This window comes from Talpa europaea (genome assembly GCF_964194135.1).
Source record: "Talpa europaea genome assembly, chromosome: 14".
Taxonomy (NCBI): Eukaryota; Metazoa; Chordata; class Mammalia; order Eulipotyphla; family Talpidae; genus Talpa; species Talpa europaea.
Window position 1 is genome coordinate 19,241,314 of NC_140082.1, and position 26,153 is coordinate 19,267,466.

Sequence of the window (26,153 nt, forward strand, 5' to 3'; positions counted from 1 at the left end):
CAGCTGGCATGATCAGAATTTGAAATTCTTTAGCTGTCAGTCTTGAATGTTATCATCTCAGATTGTGAACATTTTCCCCAATTTATTTTTAGAGCCTAGATTCAGATTTATCAGATGGACCAGTCACTGTACAGGAATTTATGGAGGTCAAAAACGCTCTAGTGGCTTCTGAGGCCAAGATACAACAGCTAATGAAGGTGAATAACAACTTGAGTGACGAGCTGAGAATTATGCAGAAAAAGGTAACATGTTAATAAATGCCAGGATAATTGACTCTTTAACCCCATAGTATAAGGAAGAATCCCAGGCGCAATGCTTGTGATCAGAATGAAAAAAACAAAAAACAACAAAAAAACAAAAAACAGTTGTACTTTTGATAGACCTCTAAAAGTCTTTCGGCCAAGCTATCTTTTGGGAAGCAGTATGTATTTGGATATTTCAAATGAAATAGCTTTGATTAGAATTAAATCCGGAGGAAGTTTCCCAAGTAGGAGAAATATAACAACCTATTGTTTGTGTCAGTTGTAGTAATACTTGAATTATTCTGTGCTTCCTGGGAACCTGGATACCTCTCCATGGGTGAGATTCTTCTACTGCTGGTTCTAAAGCGTAATCTCACCACGAAGACAGACAAAAACCCTGGACAGGTGGATGTGTTTGGCAGCATTCCAGCTCCCCTATACACCCTTCCCTAACCCCGATGCCATGCAAGGGGTGTTCTCCCTCTTCACATTTATTCTAAATTGTTACCCATCACTACCACTACCTTGGCCACCCTGTCCGTATCCCTGCTTTCTTTTTCGCCAGTACTTACCACTAATTTGTGATATCCTCAGAGCCCAGAGCAGGGTCTGCCACAGAGTAGGTTCTCAATAAATATAAAAAAGCATTTCATGTGCAGTGGCAAGAACTAGTAAGAAACTATCCTTTTTGCTAACATTTTGTCATTCACTGGTTTATGAGTCAGAAATACATGAATACATTAATTCCTAAAAAGAGCATGGCAATAGTAATAGCAAAGAATATGCTTACTATTATTAGTAATAACAAAAAAATATGCTTAATAGGATGTTCTGTAACATCCTATCCCTATATGTGTATAATTCATTATGGGAATGCTAAGAAAAAGAAGTTGAAAAATTCTCAATTCTGCCCAAGAATTTACAAACATGAGATTTTGAATATTTCCCTTAAACAGAAACAAAACAGTATAATGTCTATGTCTTCATACTCGGTAACATTTCAGAATTATTACCGAGAACAGGACATCATTCATTTTATTGGTGTGTGGGCCCTTCTCAATGATACTTCCTGGAAGAAGGCAGGAGAACTAAAAAGAAGCTGTCAGGGAAGTAATTACAGCAGTGCACCTCACCTGTGGTTTGGCCTAGGATTCTTTTGGTGTTGAGTTCTCCATCATTTTTGAGAGCTGAGATAAATGACTATAATATGTATAACTGAGGTGAACAAGAATGCCTGAAGATAAATCAGATTTTGATCAAATACTTGTTCTGTAGCATTTTATCCCTATCTGGGACCAGTGTACAGCCATGAGCAAGACAAAGACCCCTTTTGCTGTACCATACAGGGTTTGCACTTCCTCTATCGTTTATAAAACATCTTTTATTTAATGGATTATAGTTTGTCCCCTTAATTGAACTAATATATTAGTTGAGGTGACTTTTTCTGACATATGCTGACTGTGCCATTGTAATTAATCTGCTAAGCATCACCTTTTTGATTCTGTAATGCTCCTTTTAGTATTTCTAGAAGTTGCCAGAGATAACCGTGTATCTCTGAAAACAAATGTCTCAAGCTTTTTTAAGAAATGCAGAGTGAAATTATTTGCCATTGTTTGTGGATTATCTCCTCAATTCTTAGAAATGCTTTTGATTATTTATTAACTGCTGTTAAACTATGACTTCTCATTCCCTGTTGTACTCCTTCTGGACAAAAAAGTTTGTATTAGAAGCATCATTCAAATTTATCTGAGAATATCTCTAATTACAGCATACCACAATTTTTAAAAATTGAGACCAGGAAATTGTGCTCATCAAAATACATTCAAACAAAATCCAGGCTGATGTTTTAGAGGCATAAAAAGATTTTTACATAGCCAGACAAATGTATGGCTAGGTTTGCCAGCCCTTCCTTGAGAGGTCTGTGTCGGTTAGCTCCCTGCCCTTTGGACCATGACCTTTTCACTTCGAGACAAGGGTTTCCTTAATAAATAGTTTTGGCAGTCACCTCATGCCTGTGTGTATCCTGGAATGTAGGACTTTTCAGTGACTGCTTGTCACTGGACAGCTGTTCTTTTTGATAAGAGCATTGTACATAAAAGAAAGCCCGTCTGTCATTCCTTAATGGATCACTCTTGGAGAAAACTGCGAAAGAGGGTATTTCTTGGAAGAGGCAGTAAGCACAGTGTCACAAAAGTTTGGCACTTTTAATGTAAAGTGTGTAGAACTTGTTTATTTTAGCAAAGATGCATTGATTTTATTTCAAAATCAGGTTAAGTTTATAGATACCTATGTAGTTGACAAAGTAGCATGATTTATATCTGATCTTTCACATTTAACAGTTGCTTGGAAAGGATGCTAATTAATGAAGAGGAGCAGCTACTATTGGTGTATTTTTCACACATCGGTGCTTTCTGAATAGAAATTGAAAGTAACTCCTAACATTGAATGTGTTTGCTATTGAAAGAGTAATGATCTTCTGGTTGCTTGTGGACTAAAAGCTTGGCCATGGTGGGGAATTTGGTCAGATTTTGCAATCTCTGTCAAAGAGTAGAGAGCTGAACTCATACACACCCAGCTTATAAAATATCATGGAAGATGAAGCAGCACCAGAGGGGAAAGACACTGCAAACTGGACTCAGTTAAATTGTGTTTAAAATGCCAGCCACTAAAGAGTAACCTGATTCCTTGCTGATCCCTTAACTAATTCATCCAACACCATGAAGCAGCCTGCATGTGAGGAGTGGAAAGAGCATTCAGGGTCTCCGGGTGACAGCCTCTAATTATAATGGGGTGGTGCCAGACGTATTAGCGTGGTTAAAGCTGACACCTCCGTGGTCACATTTTGGGTGACAAAGTCAAAGGAGAGAAAGGCCAGATATTCCAGTCCTGGCTGAAAGTTGACTGATCGCCAGAGGGACGCAAGTGTGCTACGTTGAGCGTTCAGCTGAAGATGTTAACATAGTTCATAGGTCTCCAGTTGTCTTCATGTTATTTTGATATAGCATACTTACATTGTTCAGTTCCCTCTATTTTTTTAAAGTGCTGAATTGTTTGATGTCAAGAGTATTATATAATAAAAACATGTTGATAATAATTTTTCTTGTTGGCTTTTTGGGGAGCAGTAGCTGATCTGATTTTTCATAAGCTGAATTTCACTCTTTTTCTTGCTTTGCAAAGCAACTCTAGTTATCTTTGTGCTGCTTCCATGGTGTCTGCTGGCATTTTTGGCATTTGCAAATAAATTGCTTAGTGTTCGTTTGAAAAGCAAGTTACCTAAGTATTTTTTAATGATCTCAAGCTCTTGCTTGAAGCAACCTTAAAATAATTCTTAAGAGGACAGCTTGCCTGTCGACATTTCCCATGACCAATTCTTAAGTAATTGTACATTTTGTTTTTAAAAAGCCCAAACTGCAGTTTTTCCAGAAATTAAACTATTCAGTTTGCTTAAGTGATGAAGTAAGTTGATTGTGTTTCGCTCACTCCAGAAGAGAGTTTGTGTTTGTAGTTGCCTTTTACTTACAACCCAGCTAGCTGTTGTTCTTATTGTTTAAAGCTGGTAATTATATGTGTTTACTTTTTCTGCTTGCTGTGGAAAAACACAGTCCCACTGCCAAACATTTCTTTCAGCTTCAAACACTCCAGAGTGAAAATTCGAACCTCAGGAAACAGTCCACAACCAATTTATATCAGGTGCAAACTGGTTCTGAGTACACAGATACTTCCAACCACTCTTCCTTAAAGCGACGTCCATCTGCCCGGGGCAGTAGGCCCATGTCCATGTACGAGACGGGATCAGGTCAGAAACCATATCTCCCACTGGGAGAAGTGGACCACCCTGAAGAGAGCAGGACAAGACTCCAGCCTTTCCCTGCACACGTAAGTAACACCACTGGCACTTCCACTGCTCACTTTCTGTCCAGCCTGACTGTTGCAACTCTTCTGAGCCTGCCAGTCCCTCGCCCCTACTTCTCTGACTTAACCAAATCTGGCTGTGAGACTTGTCCTTGTATTTGTTGTATTAACGTGTTGACAGAGGCTTGCAGTATTCCAGACACAGGGCCATTTCCAAAGTGTTCCAACAAAGTTCGGGGTTCTTTTTCTTCACTGTATCTGCAATATCTTTCCCAGTCAGCCAGTATTGGAACTTTTTCTGGTAACAAACGTCTTTGAGAAAAAAACAAAAAAAAACAAAAAACAGATGGTTAAGGTCACCACCTTGTGTTGTCCTCTTTAAGGGAGAGGTATAGTTGCCCCTTAAGGACTGGAACCCTTAGAATTCTAGATAACCTTTTCTGCTCCTTACAATTGAGCAGGTGTCTCTGTGGCCTGGGCTTGCAGGTTTAGTCTAGAAGCCTCTAGGCTTCCACAGCCTTTCCATGTGGTCAGCATGTCTGCTTAGCTTCTGCATCCCCCTCCTCCTCTCCAGGGAAAGTGTTACTTTATTACTTCATAAGAATAAGATGGATGTAAAACTCTATATTGGCTTTAAAAGTGTTGTATTCTAAAAATTGTATTCTGTACTGGGATGCTAACAGTCTTAATTTACAGGAAGATACGTATTATATTGGAAAGTTTTCAAATATATTTCTTTTGAATTAATGTTTAACACCTATGTTTTGAAAGAATGTTACAGACATTTTGAACTTACATGATGTTTTTTCAGAGTAATATTTCTTTGAATGTCAATGTCATTGTTTCTTCAGTCAAGTTTTATAGGCATTTCCAAAAAAATCTGAGTAAATGCAAAGTAAAGGCTATGATCTGGTAAATTAAACCCTATTTTAATTTTGTCAAACTTTTGTACGGTAAAATTACAATGTTATTACTTTTTAAGCTGTTTTTACTAAGCATTCTAAGGCAATTTATTTGATATATTTTTGTAATGGTGATACCATTGGATTGTCTTACTTTTGTATAACAACAAAATTTAACAAAAGCAAACTTTGTTAGTTTTCATAGTGTACCTTTTTATTTTAGAAACATTTAGAATGTACAGATGTCAATAAGTATGTCAAGTTATTACAGGTCTGTATCATCTGTATTAAAGAATAGATTGTTAACATATAACAAATATCAACTTTTAGTCATAACGTTCCTCATTTCATATTACCAGTCCTGCTTGCAAAACAAGTATTAATTTTAGGCTATCTATTAAAAAAGCTTTTGATGAATTTGGTAAGTTATGCTAGGTATTATCTTTTCCCTTATAGAAAAGTAGCCTATAAATTCCAGGTCATTGACGGGAGGCATTTCACTAAGAGATTAAATATCTCTGGGAATCTACTCAGCTAGCATGACAGCTCACCCGGCTGTCACAGAAATCTCAGCAATGATCTCATGTAGTGAGTTGCTTTTTAGAATTCTTTTACTGGGAAACCTGGGTGAAGCCAGGAGAGGTGTTGGTGGGGTTTTTGTTTGTTTTGTATTTTCCCGAGTGTGTTTCTTTTTCCCCTTCCAGATCGGGAGGAGTGCGCTTGTGACCTCCTCTTCATCTCTGCCTTCCTTCCCCTCCACACTCTCCTGGTCCAGGGACGAAAGCGCCAGAAGGGTTAAGTACATTCTGACCGGTCTGCTCTCTGGAAGATGGGCAGTGCTCCTGGCGCTTTGTGCTTCTCCTGGCCTCCTGTCCCTCCCTAACTGCCCTCTGTCCTGCATGAGGCAGCGCTTCCCTTCTGGTGTCTCACACACATGCACACATGCATGTCTGTAGGAGGTGGCCTCTTTTGTGTTTAACTCCACCTTGCTCAGTTTCACATAATATTTAACAAAGTTCACAATTCACGCTGTAGCATTAATTATGAATATACTGTCTTTAAATAATCAGAAAATTAGCTGGCTGCTGGTTAAATATTAGGTTAAATATTAGGTTAAATATTAAATAATAGGTCAAATCTGTCAAATTTCTACAGAGCCACAGTTACTAGGTTAAAACTAGTGTATTTGGATTAACAGAAGTACTAAGAGATCATGCTTTTTAGTTTGTTTTTTTTTTAACCTCCCGACACAGTAAATATCAGCACCAGACTTGACAGAACAAGGTTTTGCAATCCCTGTCTCCACTTCTGGATTGTAACAGGGTAGCATTTGAGGCATAGACTGTTCTACTATGAAGAACAGTCATGGTAGTTCACTTTAGTAGTTGGTCACCTTTGTTAAAATATGACGTATATTCCCTGTACAGTCAGGTAAGGACCTGACCAGGCAGCAAATATTTATGAAGCTCCTCCTCCATACCCAACCTTTTGGTAAGTTAAAGGGTCATAGGAACTTAGATGACATCTGTTCCCAGAGTCACAGTCTATTTAAGAAGTACTTCCATGATGACAGACTGGGTAGGTTGTGAAAAGAGCACAGGCTCTGAAGACCTGTGTTCAGGTCCGGGCTCTTTTTTTTTTTTTTTTAACCAAAGGGTGTTGTAACTGAGGTGAGAGGAGGGAAGTTGGGCTGTGATTGAGGGGCCACGTTTACAGACAAGGCAGAATTTGTACTGGACCTTGTCCATTCCCTCTTCATTAGCAGGAAGGGTAGAGAATCGTCCCTTCCCACTGCCAGTGCTATATGGCTCATAAAGGCATTTGGGGGTTCTTTTCTGTGCTTTTGAAGTGGCAATTCAAAGGAATTCTTGGTTTATGATAAAGTCTTCTGCGCAGTTCTGATACTGACCTGCAGTATGTGCATAATAATATTAAATTATTAATAATAATTAAATTAAGGGGCAATTTAAAAATATCTCACTTGCAATTTTGTTAATAAGAGTCAAGCCTCTTTTTGTCCATTGTGAAATCATTGTAAAACTTTTTTGTCGGGGGTAGTTTTGAATATCATTGCAAGAACTGCTTGCTCAAAGTTTTATACATGATTAACAGTCAAGCCATTTAAACTGATAATCCTGATTGTTCCTGATAAGTTTATCAGGAGTTTATTTTTTCATGGTGTGTTTGTATTCAGAGAATACTGCAATTCTAATAAATAAACTGAACCAGCACCAGCTATAAGGTAACTTTTCTATTAACAGCTTTGAGAAAATAGCATTTTTAACTAATAGATCTTAACTCTGCATGATTACAGTAATTTTCATTAAATACTAGCTAATTTGAAATCCTGTGCTAAGCTTTTGTTGACAACAATGAAGGATTCAATACATAAGTAACTGATTTCCCTGGTGGTTATTGCTATCCGCTGTTTTCTGTACCTGAGAAACATTTCCTGAGTACTTTTATTAGATATATGAGTTGTTAATGCTTCTGAAATGTTTAAATGAAACTTGGTACTTTTCATCAATGTGACATAATGCATTTGATTTGTAATTATCAAGCTTACATCAAAGAAACTAAAGAGATCCATTATAAAAATGTGGAATTTTCTGGATTTAATTCTGTTTTCTAGATTTTTCCACTGGAACAGCTCTGGACGGATTTTCTAGAATAATTGTTTAAATGCAAGTTTTTTTTTTACATTCCATTTGTGTATGTGTGTGTGTAGACACATGCAAACACATTTGTCCATATGTGTGTGAATGTATGTATATAGAGGAAAAGGAATTTAAAGTTTAGTCAAACATTTCCTGTGAAAGGTAAGATGGGGTGGATTTTTTTGTTTGTTTTTTGGCTGGGCTGAATGGGTGTTGAGATCAACTCTGGAAGAGCCTGCTTTCTTTGTTCCCTGCACTGTCTTTGGTCTTCCATCTAGACTTCCAATAGCAGTGACTCCCTGATCCATTCATAAAGCCAGATCAGAATAAGGCAGCAAGTGAAACAGAACTGCATGTTGGTGGGAGGTGTAATCAAGACTTATAGAACTTAGACTTGTAGAACTTAGACTATATGACTCCAAAGCCAAAATTTTAAATTATTTGCCTGATAAATTTGAGAGGGTAAATGATGAGAACAGAGTTTTGGAGGAAATGTGAAAGTGCTCAGCAGACAGAGAAAGAGATTTCTTTGCCCTGCAAGAGGAAAAAGAGAAGCCACAAGGATATAAATAGGAGTGTTTTCCTACCTGAAGGCTGGCTGCCTTCCTTATTTCCACAGGGCCTTCAGAGGGTGAGTGTCATTATAAGTCAGAGGCAAATGATTAGACTTTATGTAGACTTCCTTAAACTGACTTACTCCAAAGTTGCCATTCTTTTGGTGGGATTACAGAGTCTCTGTATGCTAAAACAAGGTTCTTAATTTACAACTATTACTTGAGCCACATTTTAATGCAGCATCAGTAAAATTTCCTTAGTCAGATATTTTGGTTAATTTGGATTAAATTCAAGGAATAGAGCCAGAAATTGCTCATATTTGTAATCTGCAAGGTAATCAGTTTAGGTTTTGAATCAGCTTCTGATTTTTGTTCTTAGCAAAGAAATTGTCAAACATTATGGATAAAATAAATACTGAGAGAAAATCATTTTTATTAAATATGACCACAGTCCTTGTCAAGTCCACATTCAAGAAATGTAGATCCCTTCAAATTCTGTCACCCTGGAAGCTCCTGTACTGAGTCCTGCCATATGCTGGAAACATTTTTAAGATTCCTCTTTTGAATCTCTGACCTATTTTTGAATCACCACAGTTGTACCAAATCTTTCTATTTTAAGAAAAAGATGTTTTGGATGACAAAAGTGGCTTGAAACCTAGTATCACACTGAGTTAATCTACTTTGGTTCACAGGCATGTGACAATAAATTAGTAAGACTAGTCTTCACTAGCGTGGCTTAGACAAGCCCTCTCCAGTTCTTGGAGAGCCTTACATGTTTTGAGTGGTGGCAGGTGATCCTCAGAGTACCAGGATTAGAGCATTGGAGATAGGGGATGGGACCTAAGTTCTTGGACCTGTGTTTTCCTGACTCACAGCCTGATTGTGTCACCTGCATTTTTGATCCTTTATCTCGTTAGACTAGACAGCCTTCGGGTAACCTTCACCGCTGACCATCTGTGGGTGTATATGTGCTGGCTCATTTGCTTTTTAAATGGGTCTCATTATAGTTAAACCCTATATTCCTTAGAGAACTAAGTGTGGGTGATTTGTCCTGTATGTCAGTGCTAGTTTGTGACTGTTCACAAGGATCTGTTTGTGACTGTTCATCTGAGCTAAGAAGAAAATGGTGCAAAGAAGGAAAGAAACCTCTGGATCCACTGTTCATCTTTTACTGAATTTTCAAAAAAGGGTTGTTTCTTGTTCCAAATGAGACCTGAGCGTGAAGGTAATGATTCCTGGGGAAGGCTCCCAAGAAGTAATTTGTGCTCTAAACTAATGGGGGTCACCTTTTATCCCTTGTAGGCATCCAGGCTGGAGAAGCAGAACAGCACACCTGAAAGTGACTATGACAACACTCCCAATGACATGGACCCAGATGATATGGGGTACATCTGCAGGAAAAATGTACCAGGGTTTGGGCTCTTAAATCCAAGACCTTGCATGCTGTGGTCAGGAAAAGCAGTTTATAACCGATGCCCCTTTTCTCTTATTTTCAGACCCTTAAGGTCTTGAAGTTTTGAGGTATAGGTTCAGAGTTCACACCTCTTCTCAGCTCACACTATTGTCACAGGGGTGTTTTTTCCTCAAACTAGCATGCTGTACACATGTCAATGTATCACCCTCTCTGTTCACAACCCCTTTGTTCTGTTTTTCCTGCACTCCACTTTCCCCCACCTTTACTTTTCCTACGAGAGGCATGATTTCTAGCCCCGTGGCAGAATGAAACGGCCTCCATGTGAGCTGTGGCTGCTTATTGCTGAAACAGCCTTACTTGAGTCTCCTGCCAGACAGGATGAAGGAAACCACAAAAGCAACCTGCTTATGAATTTAGCAAACACATATGAAGCATCTCCTTGAAGTAGAGACTCAGCTAAGAAGCAACCATGCATCCAGCCAATTCTTGATGTTCACAGGTCAAGCAGGAAGGGGAGGCAGAGGAGCATGGTGTGGCAAGGTGATGGCTCAGTGCCAGAGACAGCAGAACCCCACACAGCCCCCAGCTCCACCCTCCCCAGCACTGAGGATGTCATCCGGAAAACTGAACAGATCACCAAAAACATACAGGAGCTCCTAAGAGCAGCCCAAGAAAATAAACATGACAGGTAAGGGGGGCTGGAAACCCTGGATGTCCTTGCTCTGGCAGAGATGCTGCTCTGGTTATGAGCAGGGGTCTTTCAATGTGCTGATTTTATTTATTTATTTTTTAAGATTTATTTATTTATGCATACAAGAGCTGGGGCATAGGCCAGAGGTTTGAGGGGTTGAGGGGTGAGAGGATTCACCAGAGACAGAGTGGGGAACAGAACAGGCAGACCGAAATACACTGCTGAGGGGAACAGCTGGCAAGACAGGAGAGGTCTGCTGCGCCATGTGGGTTGCTCCCTGGCTGGACGGGGATCGAACTCATGCTGCAGAGGCTGAGGATTTCTTCATGGTGCAGTGCTTAACCCCTTGTGCCACCAGGGAGGCCCCCAATGTGCTGATTTTAAAGGCTTGACATTTTCAGGCTTAGGAACAAATTTATAAATTTGGATTTTTTTTTATTAACATGGTATTTTCAATTTGTCATTTTAAGCACTCTTAAAATAATTATCTGTAGAAATATAACTGCAGCATAGCTGGGATGGTGATATTCCTAGTTCAAGGTAGAAAGGGAAAGAAGTTACCTCTAAACTTACAGTTGGGCCTCCCAGCCATTGTGCTTACTGGGGTTTCCTTAACTAAGGAGAGTTTTGTCCATATATAATGCCTGAAATGACCCTGACTGTCTCCCTCTTATGTGTTGCTGTGTGTGCATGTGTCTATGTCTAAGAAACAAGTGGTTTACAAATAGAAGTTGATCTAATTATCACCCAGCTTATTCTCTACTCATAAAAAGAAGAGTCTGGAGGAACTTGCTTTTGTCCTGTTCTGTCCTTTTGTTCTCTAAGAACTTCGGGTACATTGTTAATTAATCTGGGTGCCATCTTAGTTTCACCTGGGTGGCCTGACCTAGCCACACACATGAAACATTGCTTAACATCACCCCACTGAGTTTGAAAGAGCTATAGAGTTGGTCAAAATACAAAAGCAAGCCCATGTTTTTCATTAGGTCAGCCACGTGCAAGGCCTCAGTGAAGAACTTCTCTTCATGCCCAGCCCTTTCTCCTCTTCATTCTCTTTCACGTGAAGATGCGTCAGTGTCTCATTTTCTGCTGTGCTAATCTCTTTTCTACCCTTTACCCATGTTTATATGACTTAGACTTTTCCCAGTGCTATTATTTCCCACTTGGTATAACAGCCTTTCTGGAATGATGAGTTAGTCTTCACAGCTGGACTCAGAAAGAGGAACCTACATAATTTTTCAGCCTCCTTCCAGGAAGATTATGTAACTGTCGACTTCCTCCTTCCCCAGGCATCCTCTTTCTTATAGGCCTCTGAGGACTCATGTGCTGCGCATGTTTAGTTTCTTTGCTCATACGACAGCCTTGGCCACAAGCCACTTCATTATCTTGTTACATAAAGCAGAATGTTTCACAGCTTCCAAAGTACAATCTTTGCAGTAATATTAATACCAAGATAAGCTCCTTTCCTCAGGTTTTCCCATCATTTAACAATGTGCTTCCTTTCTCATTTCCCCTGGTTTAGAAGTGTCATCCTCATGTTTCAAACTAAAAAAAAAAAAAAAAAAAAAAAAGTGTTGCCTTGCATTTCTTTTTTATAGTTGTCAAAAATATACATACCTGCCTGGAAGACATCTCTGCTTTGAAGATCCCAATATGTTTGTTACAATTGGGGAATTTTAAGATGTACAAATCCATTCAATAAATGCTGTGATCCTATTTCTTTTTAAAAATTATTTAAGTCATTAGCTCATTCTTTTGGTTTAAACCAGAATTGGCCTAAACAATTTATATTTTATAAACTGATATTCTATTAGCATACCTCAGGCATTTTGGTTTATAGCCTTGCATTTTTCTGGTTTTTCTTTTCTTCTATTTCCTCCTCGTGTTGATCCATCACTTGAGCTATTGCTAAGAGGACTGAACCCAGGAGGGCATGTTTGGTCCTGGTTCCCAGGGCCAAGCAAGCCCCTTGTATCTCCCAACTTCCTATGGCTTGGTTCCACCTTCTGGGCCTCCAGCCTCACTCTCCACCTGTCTGTATCTGTCCATCTGTCTCTCTCCCACACTCACACATCCCCACACAAATGCACAATTTAGGAATTACTATATGCTATGCATGAAAGCCTTTTTGAAGAAAGACAAGAATTGGAAGTTGTGAGTGTGAAGTCTCTCTGTTAAAGGAGGAGGAGAACTTTCTCAATACTTTGTGGCTTATTGAGGACTTCCTAAAAATTTCATCAAGAGTGAATTTTTGAGTACTGTCCTTAGGAAAACTTAGGAAAAGGGTGAATCATATTTCCAGGTCAAAATGAAAACTATAAACAACAAAATATAAAGCTCTTAGGTATGTTTCTCAGTTAATGTGCTGTCTCAATAGACATAGTGGTTCAAGAATATTCCTACACAATACAAATAATTATTGTGGGCATTGCCTTTTTTTTCTGAGTGTCTGTAACCAGATAGGTTATAGCCCCCTTATATTTCCAAGTTAAATAATGCTCATTAGCATTTTTGGTATTACATGGTATATGGTATATGGATCTAAAGGATAATCCCACATGAAGATGTTTGGTGAGAATAAACCATTTTCTTGGTTTGAGTTCATGGTTAAATTAAAATGTAGTCTGTTAATTAAAATCATTTTGATAGTAGGTTTTTTACAAATATGAAGTACAAAGATTGCTTATGACAGACAGTCTTTAAGAGGGATTGAACTTCATGAGTTAAAAGATGGAGAAAGAATGTCACTGGAAGGCTTTCAGTGCTAAGATGGTTATGTAGCTTAGAAGAGAAATTTTAAAACAGCCACATGAGTGCTCGTGCAAGGCCAAATCTAAGTGTTCACATCAGTACTTCTTAACACACTAAAAGCAGTGCTCCTAAGTGTTCTCGCCATATCTCCCTCATGGGCCCTGGGTCAGTCGTAGGGCCTGGTGTCAATGTGGTGTCTAAGTACTATTACTTAGTACCACTTTCAGTTTGTCTTTGTCTCTGAATCTTCTACACAGACAACTCTTGGAAGAAACCTAACATTTTTAAGGTATAAGAAGCTTGCCCCAGGGCCTCCCTGGTGGTGCAGCGGTTGAGCGCAGCACTGTGAAGCTGTCTGCAGCCTCTGCAGCGCGGGTTTGATTCCCGGCTGGCCAGGGAGATTCCCACATGGTGTGGCAGACCTCTCCTGCTGCGCCCGCTGCTCTCCTCAGCAGTTCTTTCGGTCCGTCTGTCTGTTCTGCCTCCTGCTCTGTCTCTGGTGAATCCTCTCACCCTCCCGCGCCTCTGGCCTGTACCCCAGCTAGTGTATAAATAAAAAATAAATCTTTAAAAAAAAAAAAAAAAAAGCTAGCCCCAGGGCCTCCCTGGTGGCCTAAGGGTTAAGTCTCAGCACTGTCACCACTACAGCCTGAGTTTGATCCCCGGCCAGGGAGTTTACCTACCCACATATGGTGCAGCAGGCCTCTCCTGTCTCACCCACTGCTCCCCTTAGCAGTGTATTTCAGTAAATCCGCCTGTTTTGCTCATCACTCTGTCTCTAGTGAATACTCACCCCCTGCACCTCTGGCCTACACCCCAGTTCTTCTATGCAAAAAATAAAAATAAATTTAATAAAGAAAGAAACTAGCCCCAGATGTGTTTGTCACAATACTAATACTAAGAAGTCTGGATAAATCTAAAGTCTCAATTCTTCCACTTATCATTTAAACAGTGAGACTGGTCATCAGTGAAAAAGGGCTTGCAATAAAAATGTGAATCTGTTGCCTCAGAGGTGAGGAGAGGTCTGTGTGAGGAGCAGTGAGGAGTTGGGTGTGGGTGCTGGATGGCCAGGGTTGAGCTCTAACTCTCTCACCAGCTTGGAGGGAGTGGAGGCAGTCTTTAAGCCTCTTCTGGCCTCAGGTGCATCATTTGAAAAAGGGGTGCATTAATAGTACCAATCTCATGGGGCTGTTAGGGAGATGATGTGAGTCTCTGCAAAGCACAGAGAATAGAGCCTGAGTGCTTGTTCTGTGCCCGTGGGGTCCTTAGAAGGCCAGGTGGCCTGGAGGAAAGATAGGGACAGCAGGTTTAATGTGCTGTCTTCTTAGAGCTTGTCAGTGAGCTGAGAAAGTACTGACTGTGCTCAGAGCGTTTTATGACAGATCACTTCATGAGAAAGTGGATAAGTGCCTGAACAACTTTATGAAGCAGATTTCTGTTTTCTCTCCATACAAGAAGTAAAACTTTGGATGCCCCAACAAGTCAGATATATTTGAATGGAAGGAATTTAGAAACATCCACTGGTTAAAGACCAGGTGCTTGTTGAGGTATAGACTCCAATGCTAATTATAAAGAAATATTTTTAAGTCCTTTATTTTATTTTTTTAAAGATTTATTTATTTATACAAGCACTGGGTACAGTCAGAAGCACAGGAAGGTGAGAGAATTCACCAGAGCCAGAGCGGGGAGCAGAGCAGGCAGAAGGACCGAAGTACACTGCTGAGGGGAGCAGCGGGCGGCAGGAGAGGTCTGCGTGCCATGTGGGACCCTCCTCCGGTGGCCGGGGAGCAGCCGGGGATCGAACCTGCGCCGCAGAGGCCGCGGGCAGCTTTGCAACCCAGCGCTCAACTGCTGTGCCACCGGGGAGGCCCAAGTCATTTATTTTTTAACTTCTGTGGCCTTTTGCATGGAAATCCTCATTTCTTTTTCAAGTAATCAGGAAGATGAGACAGATGGAAATAAATTAATATCTTTATAGGCTGTTTTGTGGCTTCACCTGACTAGTTGTAGTGTATGTTGCCTATGTTCACACCTGGAAATTGCTTTTATCAGGTTGAGAGAACTTTCAAGAAAGAATGGAGACCCTGCCTTATAACTCAAGCTTTCTGTTGGTGTGGCATTCACAGCAGACTGGCCATAGCTTCAGTCCCTTCAGGAAACATAAACGGATCCTATTCTAACCTCTAAGTATTCTTTGCTTTGAATTATTTTTACTGTCTTTGAATAACCTCTTCAATATTTTGCAGTTATATTCCCTGCTCAGAGAGGATACATGTAGCTGTTACAGAAATGGCAGTATTATTCCCTAAAGTAAGTCACTTCCTGCTTACTTGGTTCAGATACTATTAAACAAAATGCAAGAACTTTCTTTATGACTTTTTTACTAGATTAACCTTTTTGTAACAGAGAATTTTAAATTTCTAAACAGTTATGCGGCTTTGAATTACTTTTGTTCTACATGAATATTGGTTTTAATAAGACAGGACTGTACAGACTAAGTGCTTGGCATTAATAGAATGAAATTTTATTTGGAATATTTCACCCAAGTAGAGCAATATTTTTAAAATCTGCATAGACTAGCACCTACTACTGAAATGATGCTGCATGCACTTTGACCCATGAGCTAGAGCATTTGAGCATCTCTCGCATTCTGGGTTGAAAAAGTACACAACAGAAGTGCCATTCATGGTAGAACAGCTTGGTTTCCAGAACAATACTTGCCCCTGCCCTTGGGTGTCCATCTTGGAGTTCACAGCGAATGACTATGTTTTTCTGTTTAGAAACCCAAGTCTGACATGGTAAGGACATCCCTTCGCTTACTGACATCCAGTGCCTACCGACTCCAGTCAGAGTGCAAGAAGACCTTCCCCGGGGACTCGGGCCTGCCCACGGACATCCAGCTGGTCACACAGCAGGTCATCCAGTGTGCGTATGACATCGCCAAGGCCGCTAAACAGCTGGTCACCATCACCACCAAAGAGAACAACAACTGATGGCACAGTGCTGGCCCTTCTGTTTTCTAGGCTTTTTAAAGTCCAGTTTGAAATTTAGACATGAAACTCTTCCAGTTTTTACAGAAACAAACATTTAATGGAAGTTTAAAACTTTTTAAAAGAAAATTCAGTATTATTTTTGCATGTTTTCTAACAACTTTTCAACTATTAATTTAACCCACTTGCCTTATTTTGTGCCTATTTGCCAGTTTACTTTCTGACGTCTTGTTGTACTGTCAGTGACTGTTGAGTTCATGATCATAGACATCCAAAAGCATAGCCTCATTGTTTTAAGTTTGTTAGAAAGTTTCCGTCCCTTAAAACTTCCTGCCTATGGTTAAAACTATAAATGAGATCTTCAGTAAAACAATTTATTGAAAGAGCTGGATTTTAAAAATCTGTTCCCTACCAAGCTTTGTGCAATAAGTGGCTATTCCAGCCTCCTGCCCAACCTCTTAAGTCTGGGATATCTCCAAGCATGTATGTAGAGAAAGGGCTTTGCCATTTTCTGAAAATAGTGTAGCAGTCTCACCTGGAAGGAAACAATGAATCGTTCCATTTCTTTTAACTATTCTAGCATGTTCAGTGTTCTCTTGTTTAATTTTTCTCTCTTGCTCTTCTGTCTCTACTTGACTCCCATCCTGAGACTGCATGGCATCAGATAAGCACTCATCCTCCAGCTCATGTCTCATTTAGTCTTGTCCAGTTGGCTACATCATCCACATTACCATGTACAGTCCATTGCTCACCCAGGACGCTGGACATTTCATTCCAAAAAGACAGCAGAGGAGCATTAGTCCAGAAACCTTAACTAATTGTACCACCCATTCAGATATCACTGCCATAAAATGAGAAGAGAGATGACCAACTCCCTGACAAGGCCTTGTACCTCTCTTCCAAAATCCAGTCATGCCTTTGACCACCTAAAGCTTTCTCACAAGCTGCTTCACATGTCTCATCACCTGTAAGGCCTTCTTGTAAGATTTATGCCAATCATCCATGTTCATTTCCTTGCTGGTACTTAAAAATTAGACATCACCTTTCAAGAATCCCTTAGATAGATTCTCTCTCTTTCACTATCCCAAAGTTAAGAATGAGCACAGAATTTAGTTCTGGAACAATTGAGGTTGTTTTCTGTTTTTCTAAAATGATCTTTCTTGTCCTAAATGCTAATGCATATCGCTGTCCCTGACATCACAACAGTTTTTTGTGGACGTGTCTCAGACCCTGACCTAGACCAGAGATGCCAGGCAGTAGTGACGTAGATGAGGTGAGCCAGGTGCAGACCTGGGGATGGAGTACAATGAAGGAGCCCAGGGCTCACCCAACACAGACAGTAGCTCCCCAGCTGTACTCAGGCTGCTCTGTGAGAAAGTAAGCTAGGGGTTGTCAGAGCTTTGATTATTTTTTCAAGAGACACCAGAAGTCTGGCTATTTTTTGTACCATTTCTCTGTAAATGTTGGCGGCTAATGTAAACATATTCATAGCACATGTGTGGCTGAGTTCTCTTCTCCAGACTGCTGGGTCACAGCCTCCACCCCAGGGTCCCAAAACCTGTGCAGTGTGAGGGCCTGGTTTGCCTGCTCCCCTGGTTCAGCCACTGAGCCTTACCTGTAATGTGGCTGCCCTACCCTATGTTAAAGTTGCTGTTAGTTCTCATTTTAGCCATATATCCTGCCCCACAGTGCTAATGCACATGTCTGAAGAAGTCAGAGTAATCAAGTTGCCTAAATACATGCTGAATAAGCCTGTATATTCACAGAACTGTTTGGTTTACAAACACCTTTATAGCTAGACCGTATGCTGTCGTGAAAGGAGCACCACAGTGGTGTTTGGTTTACTAAGCTGAGGCGTGTGGAGGCTTTTGCCAGGTTTTGCTACACTGAGTAGTGTCAAAACTCATCCACTTGCTCGTCTGCACAACCCTAAGTGCCACGTTCCTGTTGGATGCTGAGAGGATGCCCTCTGAAAGGATGTCTTCTACCATAAGTTCAAGCCCTGGTTGATAACCTTGTCTGCATGCTGCATGTACTTAACTGACCCTCTTGGTTGCCAACACTGTCCTCGTCTTCAGCCTACTAGTGGCCCTCAGGAGAGACCCTGTGGCAGTCCCGAGTTGGTGCCCTTGACCTCGCTGGGAGCACAGACTTCTGAATAGTGAGTCATCTACCGTGTATTCGCTGAACTGCGATGGAGGATGTTATTTCTGTGCCCTAAAGAAAGCCAAGAAACATGGGAACCAACAAAGTATTTCTATTTGTAGAAGTACTGCGGAATCATGCCACTGCTCTGTTACCCTGCAGTGCCAAAACTGGAAATTAGTTCCAGGTGTAGTGGCACACAGTGACAGGAGGGCTCGAGCTGGCCTTCTCCTTAAGTGCCCCTGTATTTCCTCAGCATTGTCTGAGGCCTCGTGTCTGGAGGTTTGTTGGTCCTGTTGGCAAGTTGCACCTTGTTCTGCCCACCTTTTTGCACATGGGTTCCGTAGCCTTGCACTAATGTCTGCATCTGTAATGTCATTTTTTACCCTTTATTCTCAGACCTCCATCCCCCAAAGCTGATAGGGTGGAGGTGCACTTTACATAACTGGCACTTGCTGAAGAGAAGGAAACAGCTCCATCCCTAAGCTCCTTTGACTGAAGTCATCTGTCTCAGAATGCAAATAGTTCTTATTTGCCAAAGAACAATGAATTGGGCCCAAAGATCAAATGCAGAATTTCATAAAATTGGAACTGTAGGTGCCCAACTCAGGAGCTGTTAGACTATTCCTCAAGCAATTAAAGTTGCAAAACCAAGAGAGAAGCTAGCATGTGTTGGTGCTCAAACTGCAGCCATGAGCTTCCCGGTATTATTTTAATTTCTTTCCTTGTCCAAGTCAAAGATCCCCCTTATTTTTACAGAAGAAAATGCTGCATAGGAAAATGAAATGCCTTTTGTTCAAATATGTTTTATCCATGTCACCCCTATTCTGTACCTATTTTTCATTTTTATTGTACATTCTACTCCTGTAATTACTGTACAACCCTCTAAGTGTTGTAAAATTGTTTTGGAATATGTGCCTGCTAGTTATGCAATAAACAGGCTCTATAAGTGCCTTTGTGGTGATTCTGTGCTTCCCATCCATTAGTTGATTTTTCCAGATAATTAGAGATCCAAGAACTCACTAACTCCATCTTGAACAAGAGATTGTAGTTGATAATACTTAACATTCTTGGGGCTCTTGACTCACATTGTGATGATCTTTTTCCTCCCCTGTCCTTAAGGCAGGTAGGTTTCTTGAAAGAAATCCTACAGCAAGACAGCAGTTCCCATGCATCTTATGATATATTTACACACCTTAAGTTTAATTTTTTTCAATTCAGTGAAGGCCTGAGCACAAGTGCCCTTATCACTTTTTATCAGGTTATCTGATCTTGGAGTCAGTTCAGCTTCTCAGGCCACCTGTTTTTTTTTTTTTTTTTTTACTTTTATAGCAAAACCCACTGTGCAGATTCACATGAGGAACTGTAAAGATTTACACCTGGCTTCATCAGGGCCACTGCAGTCCCCAGCAGTTGTCATCAGGAGAGGTGATTTGGGGTGTTCTTCCCACACAGAAGGTGCAGGATTGGGTCTCCACAGGTGCCATGCCAAGTGAGAAGTCTGGGGAAGATGGAGCACCCTCATGGGGTGATCCAGCTTGTCTCAAGACCCAGAGCAGTAGCTGAGAATCAGGGGCAGCTTTTAGGGTGGGTTCTCCCTCCTGCCAGCACCCCTGGAGCGCTTGCTGAATGAAACATGGCCTCGAGTGCATCCAGGATTCAGCAGGAATCTGTGAGTTTGCATTTCTGACAGCTTCTCAGGAGATGCCACTCTGAGAAGCTCTGCTATAGACCATTTTCAGAGCCCCCTCCCATAGAGTTCCTTGCCTGTGAACTTAAACATGATAGCTCATGTCTATCAACTAAGTCTGTGGCAGACACTGCTGGTTTTACATGTCTGCACTTATCCAACCCTCAGTGCAACCCTATGAAGCAGGCAATTGCTTCTTTTTCACAAGTGAGGAAGTTCGCACATGGAGGGAAGAGGGGGGATGTGTATTGTCAGTCCAGTCTGTATTTTGCATTTCTCCCAAATGCAGCTTCTCTCTCAGGACTGAGTCTCCTCTAAAATCCTCTTAGTCCTTGCGCCTGCCTACACCTTCCCTTCTTAGGACTCCTCGTTCCCTTTCTCTTCCCTCTCAGGCCTTTGTTAGCTCCCCACCCCTATTCTGTCCTTGGCCTGGCTCTATACCCCCTGTCTCTTTTGAACCCCTCATGTAGCCTTGGCCTCTTGTTTTGGTGTAAACCCATGAGCCCCATCTCTCTCCCAGGTCTGGATTTCCTCATGAGCCCCAGAACACATTACACACAGAGAAATTTTGAAATCTAAGCTGGTCTTACAATGTACAATTCCCACCAATCCCCCTCCCCGGGATTGGCTTCTTATCCTTCTCTTGCACCAGAGTGTCTTTCCTCTTCCAGCCCTCGTCTCCCAGGACCGTATTGTTTAATACTCCCCACTCACCCCACTCTACACCATGCAGACCAGAGGGCCCAGTTAAGACCTGCACTGTGTATGCACCCACTGGGGCTAAGCACAATTTCCTAAAGTAGGAACTGAAATGATTACCATTTTGCAGATAAGGAAACTGAGGTCTGACCCTTAGAACCCAGTTTGTTGTGGTGGAGCAAGTCAGAGCACCAGGCCTGTGCCGTTAACCCTGGGGCTCTGCTGGCATAGTGAACTACCCAGGACGAGGAGCAGAATTTCTGGAAGTTGAAGAGGGTCTGAGAGGCCATGAACTCAGCAGAGATATAGTGGGAGGGAGATACTGAGTAGTTTCACCTAGGAGTGTCAGAGCAGGAAGGCTGGGATGCTGGTCTCTGTGTGGTCCTCTGTCTGGAGGGTGGGGGAGGATGGGGGAGCTGTGTGGGTAGGCTGAAAGGAATGGGACCTGGGTGGTCAAATTTGATTTTGTCTTTCAATTCCTTGGTTTTGCCACAAATATTTCTCATCTTTTCTGTCTGTCTCAAATTGAAACATTAGTTACCACTGCTCCAGTAAGATTCTGATCTATGAGTATGACTCAACTGTTTTGACAATACCAGGACCTCATGGAGTCCACGTGGCATGCTGACTCCTCCTGGTTGGCCCTTCTGGAAGGAGCAGTGCCTGCCACTAGAAGTAAGAGAGCTCCCCTCAGGGCATGGCATAGGGACTACATGGCTATCCCCACAGTAGGGAGAGACCCCCCAACCCCTGCCCTCCCACTGAAGGAGAATGGGAATGTAGTCTGAGTCTGCTTCCCTGTTAAAACGAGATGCCAATCCTGCCTAAGTCCAGCAGCAGAGACAGGAGAGTCTCCATCACAGGCAGGGTGTTTCCTGGTAGGCAGCGGTGGGGGTGGGACAGAACTTCTCTTAGCAGAGAACAAGGTCTTTTTGAGATTTGTGTACTTACCAGATGGCTTCATCAGTGTTCACATCTCACAGATGAGTAACTGGCCCAAAGAAGTGTCAACCAGCCTCTAAGCTGTGGGGTATCAGGACTAGAACCATGGCAACCTGGGCTACAGCCTCTGCTCTTCACCCCTACCTCACCCCCCATCGTGAACTATAATTACAGAAACATGGCCAGTGCATCTATGTAGAATTACATAGTCACCTGTTTCCCACTCCTCAGCTCAAGAAATAGAATGTTGTCTTTCTTTTCGACGGGCCCCCTTCCCTTGGACTTCTGTGCTAATTGTGTTCTTGTTTCCGTTCAACACCTGTGTGCACCCAATAGGACCTTAGTTTTTGCCTGTTTTCCAGCTCCTAACTGGGAGCCTCCTGCTGTCTTTTCTTTCCTTCACCATGTTAAATTCAACTAGATGAATGTGTGTGGCTTTGAGTTTACCAACATGGAACGAGGAGCAAAGAATAGGGATCCTAAGCTTCCCCCTTGGGCGACAGCAAAGCTTGTAACCTCGGTTGTAGCAACTCCAGCAGTAACAACAGAAACTGTAAGGGATGGTGGCCGCCGCAGCAGGACCTGCAACAACCCAGAGGTTTTTCTGGAGCTTCTCAGATGCTTTGATCGAAGAGGACCCGCAGGCGGCATTAGAGGAGCTGACTAAGGCTTTGGAACAGAAACAAGATGATGCACAATATTACTGGAAAAAGTACTAAATAAATTAGCTATCGCTGTAAAAAAAATAATAGGGATCCTGTGACATAACTCATGAATTTTAACAATCATAGAAATTTTTTTTAAAGATTTATTTAATTATGCATACAAGAACTGGGGTATAGGCCAGAGGTGTTGGTGGGGGTGGGGTGAGACGATTCACCAGAGAAAGTGGGGAACAGAACAGGCAGATTGACTGAAATACACTGCTGAGGGGAGCAGGGGACGTGTCAGGAGAGGTCTGCTGCACCATGTGGGTAGCTCCCCAGACCCGGATCCAACTCATGCTTCAGTGGCTGCGGACAGCTTCATAGCTGGTGTCTTAACCCCTTGCGCCACCAGGGAGGCCCTGATCCCTTCTCTTTGAATTGATGAGCCACAGGACTTTGCCCAGGCTGCAGATGGGCATGCAAAGTTGTAGTGTGCGCAGGAGAGAGTTCCCAGCACTGAGCCCCGAGCCCGGGAAACCTGCAAGGCGTCATAGGGGCCGGTTTTCATTCTGGGTGCTCTGGGACTGCCCTTGTGCTCCTAGACCTCTGGCAGCCAGGCCAGATGGGTTTGCCCTGGCAAATACAATAGTTTGTGCCAGCTGTTTTCCTGTGCCGCGTGCGCTGGCGGTGGCCTATAAGACCTCTTTCCACCCACCCCACTCCCCCACCCCCGCCTCCCCCCCACCTTTTCGGGCGCTGGGCCCGGGGTTCTCCAGAGCTTCCCAAGCGCTTTCCACTCTCCCAGTGCTCCACGCCCCCGGCCACCCCTAGCGGCGGGAGTGCATGAGGGACAGGTACCCGCTGCTGCGCACTGCGTGGGGGTTGGTCTCACGCTGGTGCTCTGGTGAGGACCCGGCCAGCTGTCACACCTGCAGCGAGGGCAGGCGGGCGGGCGTAGGGATGGGGGCGCTCGGGCTTGGAGCTTGTCACAAGGAGCGCGCGAGCCACCCCGCGACTGCCCTGCACCGTACCTGTTCCCGCGCGGGGTAGAGGAGAGTCCTGGACAGCCCACCAGGGACCCTGAGGTTTGAAGGTGCGGCCTCGGGTAAAGCTCTGGGCACCGTTGGCTTCGGACCTCCGTGCTCATGCTCACGGGTGTTGCTTGGCAACTGTCCTTCTGGCGTGAAAGGTTCCCAACCGTCTCGGAGGCTTTGGGGAGGCCGTTGGCGCATCCTCCATAAGCGCAAGTGTCTGGTGCTGGCGGAGGCCGAAAGCGGAGCGGTGGGGCGGCGGGTTCGAGGCGTCTCTGAAGCCCCTAGGCTCCACCATGAAGAGCGTTTTCAGCCTGAGGAGTAGGAAGGGCTGGTGGTTCTGGGGCTCCTCCATCAACGTGCAGCCCCACATCGCCAGCACCGAGAATGTCAACTTGAGGCGGCTTGGGTACCCCGACATTCAAGACAAAGACCTGGGGAAGATCCACAAAGCTGCGGTGGCCGGAGACGTAGCCAGAGTGCAGGGGATTCTCCTGTTGGGGAAAAGCGGCTTGAACGACCAGGACAGGCAGCTCAGGTAACAGGACTGCGAGGCCCGCAGGGTGGAGGCAGGTTGGTGTTGGTGGTGGGGGTAGTCCTGGGAGAAGAGCCCAGCCTTCCAGTCCTCGCAGGCGCGCCCTTGGGTGCTAAGGTCTAGCACCCAGATGTCTAGGTGTGCAGCAAAAACAAAAACGGTGCCTGCTTTTATAGAACACTTTGGCAATTTGAAACGACTTAGTTGAGTAATAAGAGAAAGAAGGGAAATTGATTATGTCCTCTTTATTTTGAATGTACATACTTTTTTTTTTTCTTTTAAAGATTTATGCATTCAAGAGCTGGGGTACACGCCAGAGGTGCGAGGGGTGAGAGGACTCACCAGAGACAGAGCGGGGAGCAGAACAGGCAGATATACTGAAATACACTGCTGAGGGGAGCAGTGGATGAGACAGGAGAGGTCTGCTGCGCCATGTGGGTAGCTCCCTGGCAGGCCCGGGATTGAACTCGTGCAACAGTGGCTGAGGATTGCTTCATAGGTTGTGTCTTAACCCCCTGTGCCACCAGGGAGGCCCTGGATGTACATACTTTTAACCATTGTGTTATATATTGTAGAAACTGCGTGATGAGAAAAATAACTCCTTGGCTAAATTCTTCAGATAAACTAATATCCATTTTTATCAGTTTACATCTTTTTATACATGTTCTTTTTTGAGCAAAGGAAACTAACTGAAGGGGGAAGATGGCTCTGTGTTCTGGAACAGAAAAACTCAGTTTCTCAAAATGTGAGCTCTTTCTGTGTTGATTTTGCACAAATCAAATAATATCAAGGTTAAAAAAATTGAGTTACACTGCTGTCTTCTATTGTGAAGAAACTTAGAAACTTTTTTTTTTTATAGTAGACAAAAGCTTACCCTTCTAGATAGCAAAATGTGCTATAAATTTTTACCAAATAGTCATTCACTGTTTAACAACAACTGGAAAGACAGAGAAATAAATGGAGCAGAATAGACAATGCCCAAATACGCACATGTGTGTAAGATTTTAGAACCTGATACCGTTGACATTTCATATTAGTCAGAAAAGATCTTAATTTACAGAGAATTCTTTGATGTCAATGAGAAAGAAACTAAACTCTAATTTGAAATTGTGAAAAGTACTTTTTTTTGCATATCTACAGGTGGCCAATGGACATTGGGAAAAATATTTGTTGTCCCAGTTAGGTAAAGGAATGTAAGTAAAAGAGGAATGAAATAACATTTTCCATGCACAAAATTTGTGGGGCTAAGAGACAATGATGTTTGTACTATTGTTTGAAGTTTAAGTTGCTTTTGACTTTTCAAATAGGCAATTGGATAATAAGCACCACATTTAAAAATGTTTCTTTTACAAATCAATTAAATTTATCCTAAAATATCTTCAGGAAGCAGAGATAAATAACATATTTTTTTCAGCCCTGCTCAAAATATTAATGTATTAGGAAGAACTAATGCTAATACAATGGATTTTATAAATAAATTTCAGTGCATTCATAGGATGACATGTGACCATAGAAACTGGCAGAGGCATAGATGGCCAGGACATCAAAGATAAATTTTGGTAGATCATTAAGTGAGAAAATAATTTTGATTAGACATACACCCAGATGGTAGTCTTGTGTTAGCCAAAGATATGTACCAAATGTGATCAAATTTTTATTTCTGAGCATCTGTGTAACTAAATTTTTCTATTCCTTTTTATAAAAAACTAATTTTTGGTCCCCCCCCCCCCCCGTGGCACAGAGGGTTGAGTGCAGCACTCTGCATCACGGGTTCGATTCCCGGCTGACCAGGGAGATACCCACATGGCGCGGCAGACCTCTCCTGTCTTGCCTGCTGCTCACCTCAGCAGTGTACTTCAGTCCATCTGCCTGTTCTGTTCCCTGCCCTGTCTCTGGTGAATCTTCTCACCCCCCGCACCTCTGGCCTGTACCCCAGTTCTTGTATACAAATAAGTAAATCTTAAAAAATTTGTAGAATGAATATGTATATAAATTCTAGTGTAAGTTTACTATTGGTAAAATAATCCTAAAGAGTAGCAGGAATGTGGATCTTTCACAAAAAAAAAATATTCCTCACTTTCTGTTTTAAATATTCTTGCGTATTGTTACTTCTAACTAAACTTTGAGGTGTAAAGGTAACCTTTTACGTGTGCTTGTAGATTTTATTATATACATATTTAATGATATTCACAGAGTGGAGAGTAGTGTCGCTGTAGGTGTCCGAGACATTTGGATTAGCACCGTGTTCTAGCAGAAAAGTTGCCCACTGCTCATCCTTGGTTTTCAAGAAACTTTAAGCCAAAAGAAACTCAACTTTCCTCTGAATAGGAATGGTTCACTTTATTCACTATTTTGATTGCTAAATGGTGGGAAAATCAGTATTTCCAATAATTAATAATAGCAATTAGTAC

General features: G+C 42.3%; 2 protein-coding genes across 8 annotated transcripts in view; both read left to right on the forward strand.

Moving 5' to 3' along the window:
- Positions 1 to 16,056, forward strand: part of GIT2 (GIT ArfGAP 2) — a gene marked incomplete at both ends in the record, with an annotated part of 47,443 nt that extends 31,387 nt beyond the window's left edge. Inside the window, 7 exons of one of the 7 annotated variants that reach the window (XM_084253772.1) lie at positions 93 to 242; positions 3,870 to 4,118; positions 5,701 to 5,790; positions 9,510 to 9,592; positions 10,121 to 10,309; positions 15,310 to 15,373; positions 15,844 to 16,056. In XM_084253772.1, the coding sequence (XP_084109898.1) occupies positions 93 to 242; positions 3,870 to 4,118; positions 5,701 to 5,790; positions 9,510 to 9,592; positions 10,121 to 10,309; positions 15,310 to 15,373; positions 15,844 to 16,056 (1,038 nt within the window). Of the gene's footprint in view, positions 1 to 92; positions 243 to 2,581; positions 2,606 to 3,869; positions 4,119 to 5,700; positions 5,791 to 9,509; positions 9,593 to 10,120; positions 10,310 to 15,309; positions 15,374 to 15,843 lie in introns of those variants that run through there. The other 6 variants (XM_084253773.1, XM_084253774.1, XM_084253776.1 and 3 more) reach the window with 6 other exon arrangements.
- A 7,387-nt stretch (positions 16,057 to 23,443) lies between these two features.
- Positions 23,444 to 26,153, forward strand: part of LOC311183681 (ankyrin repeat domain-containing protein 26-like) — a gene marked incomplete at its 3' end in the record, with an annotated part of 69,195 nt that continues 66,485 nt past the window's right edge. Inside the window, exon 1 of the mRNA XM_084253226.1 lies at positions 23,444 to 23,745. Coding sequence (XP_084109352.1) covers positions 23,504 to 23,745 — 242 coding nt within the window. The 5' untranslated portion in view covers positions 23,444 to 23,503. The remainder of the gene's footprint in view (positions 23,746 to 26,153) is intronic.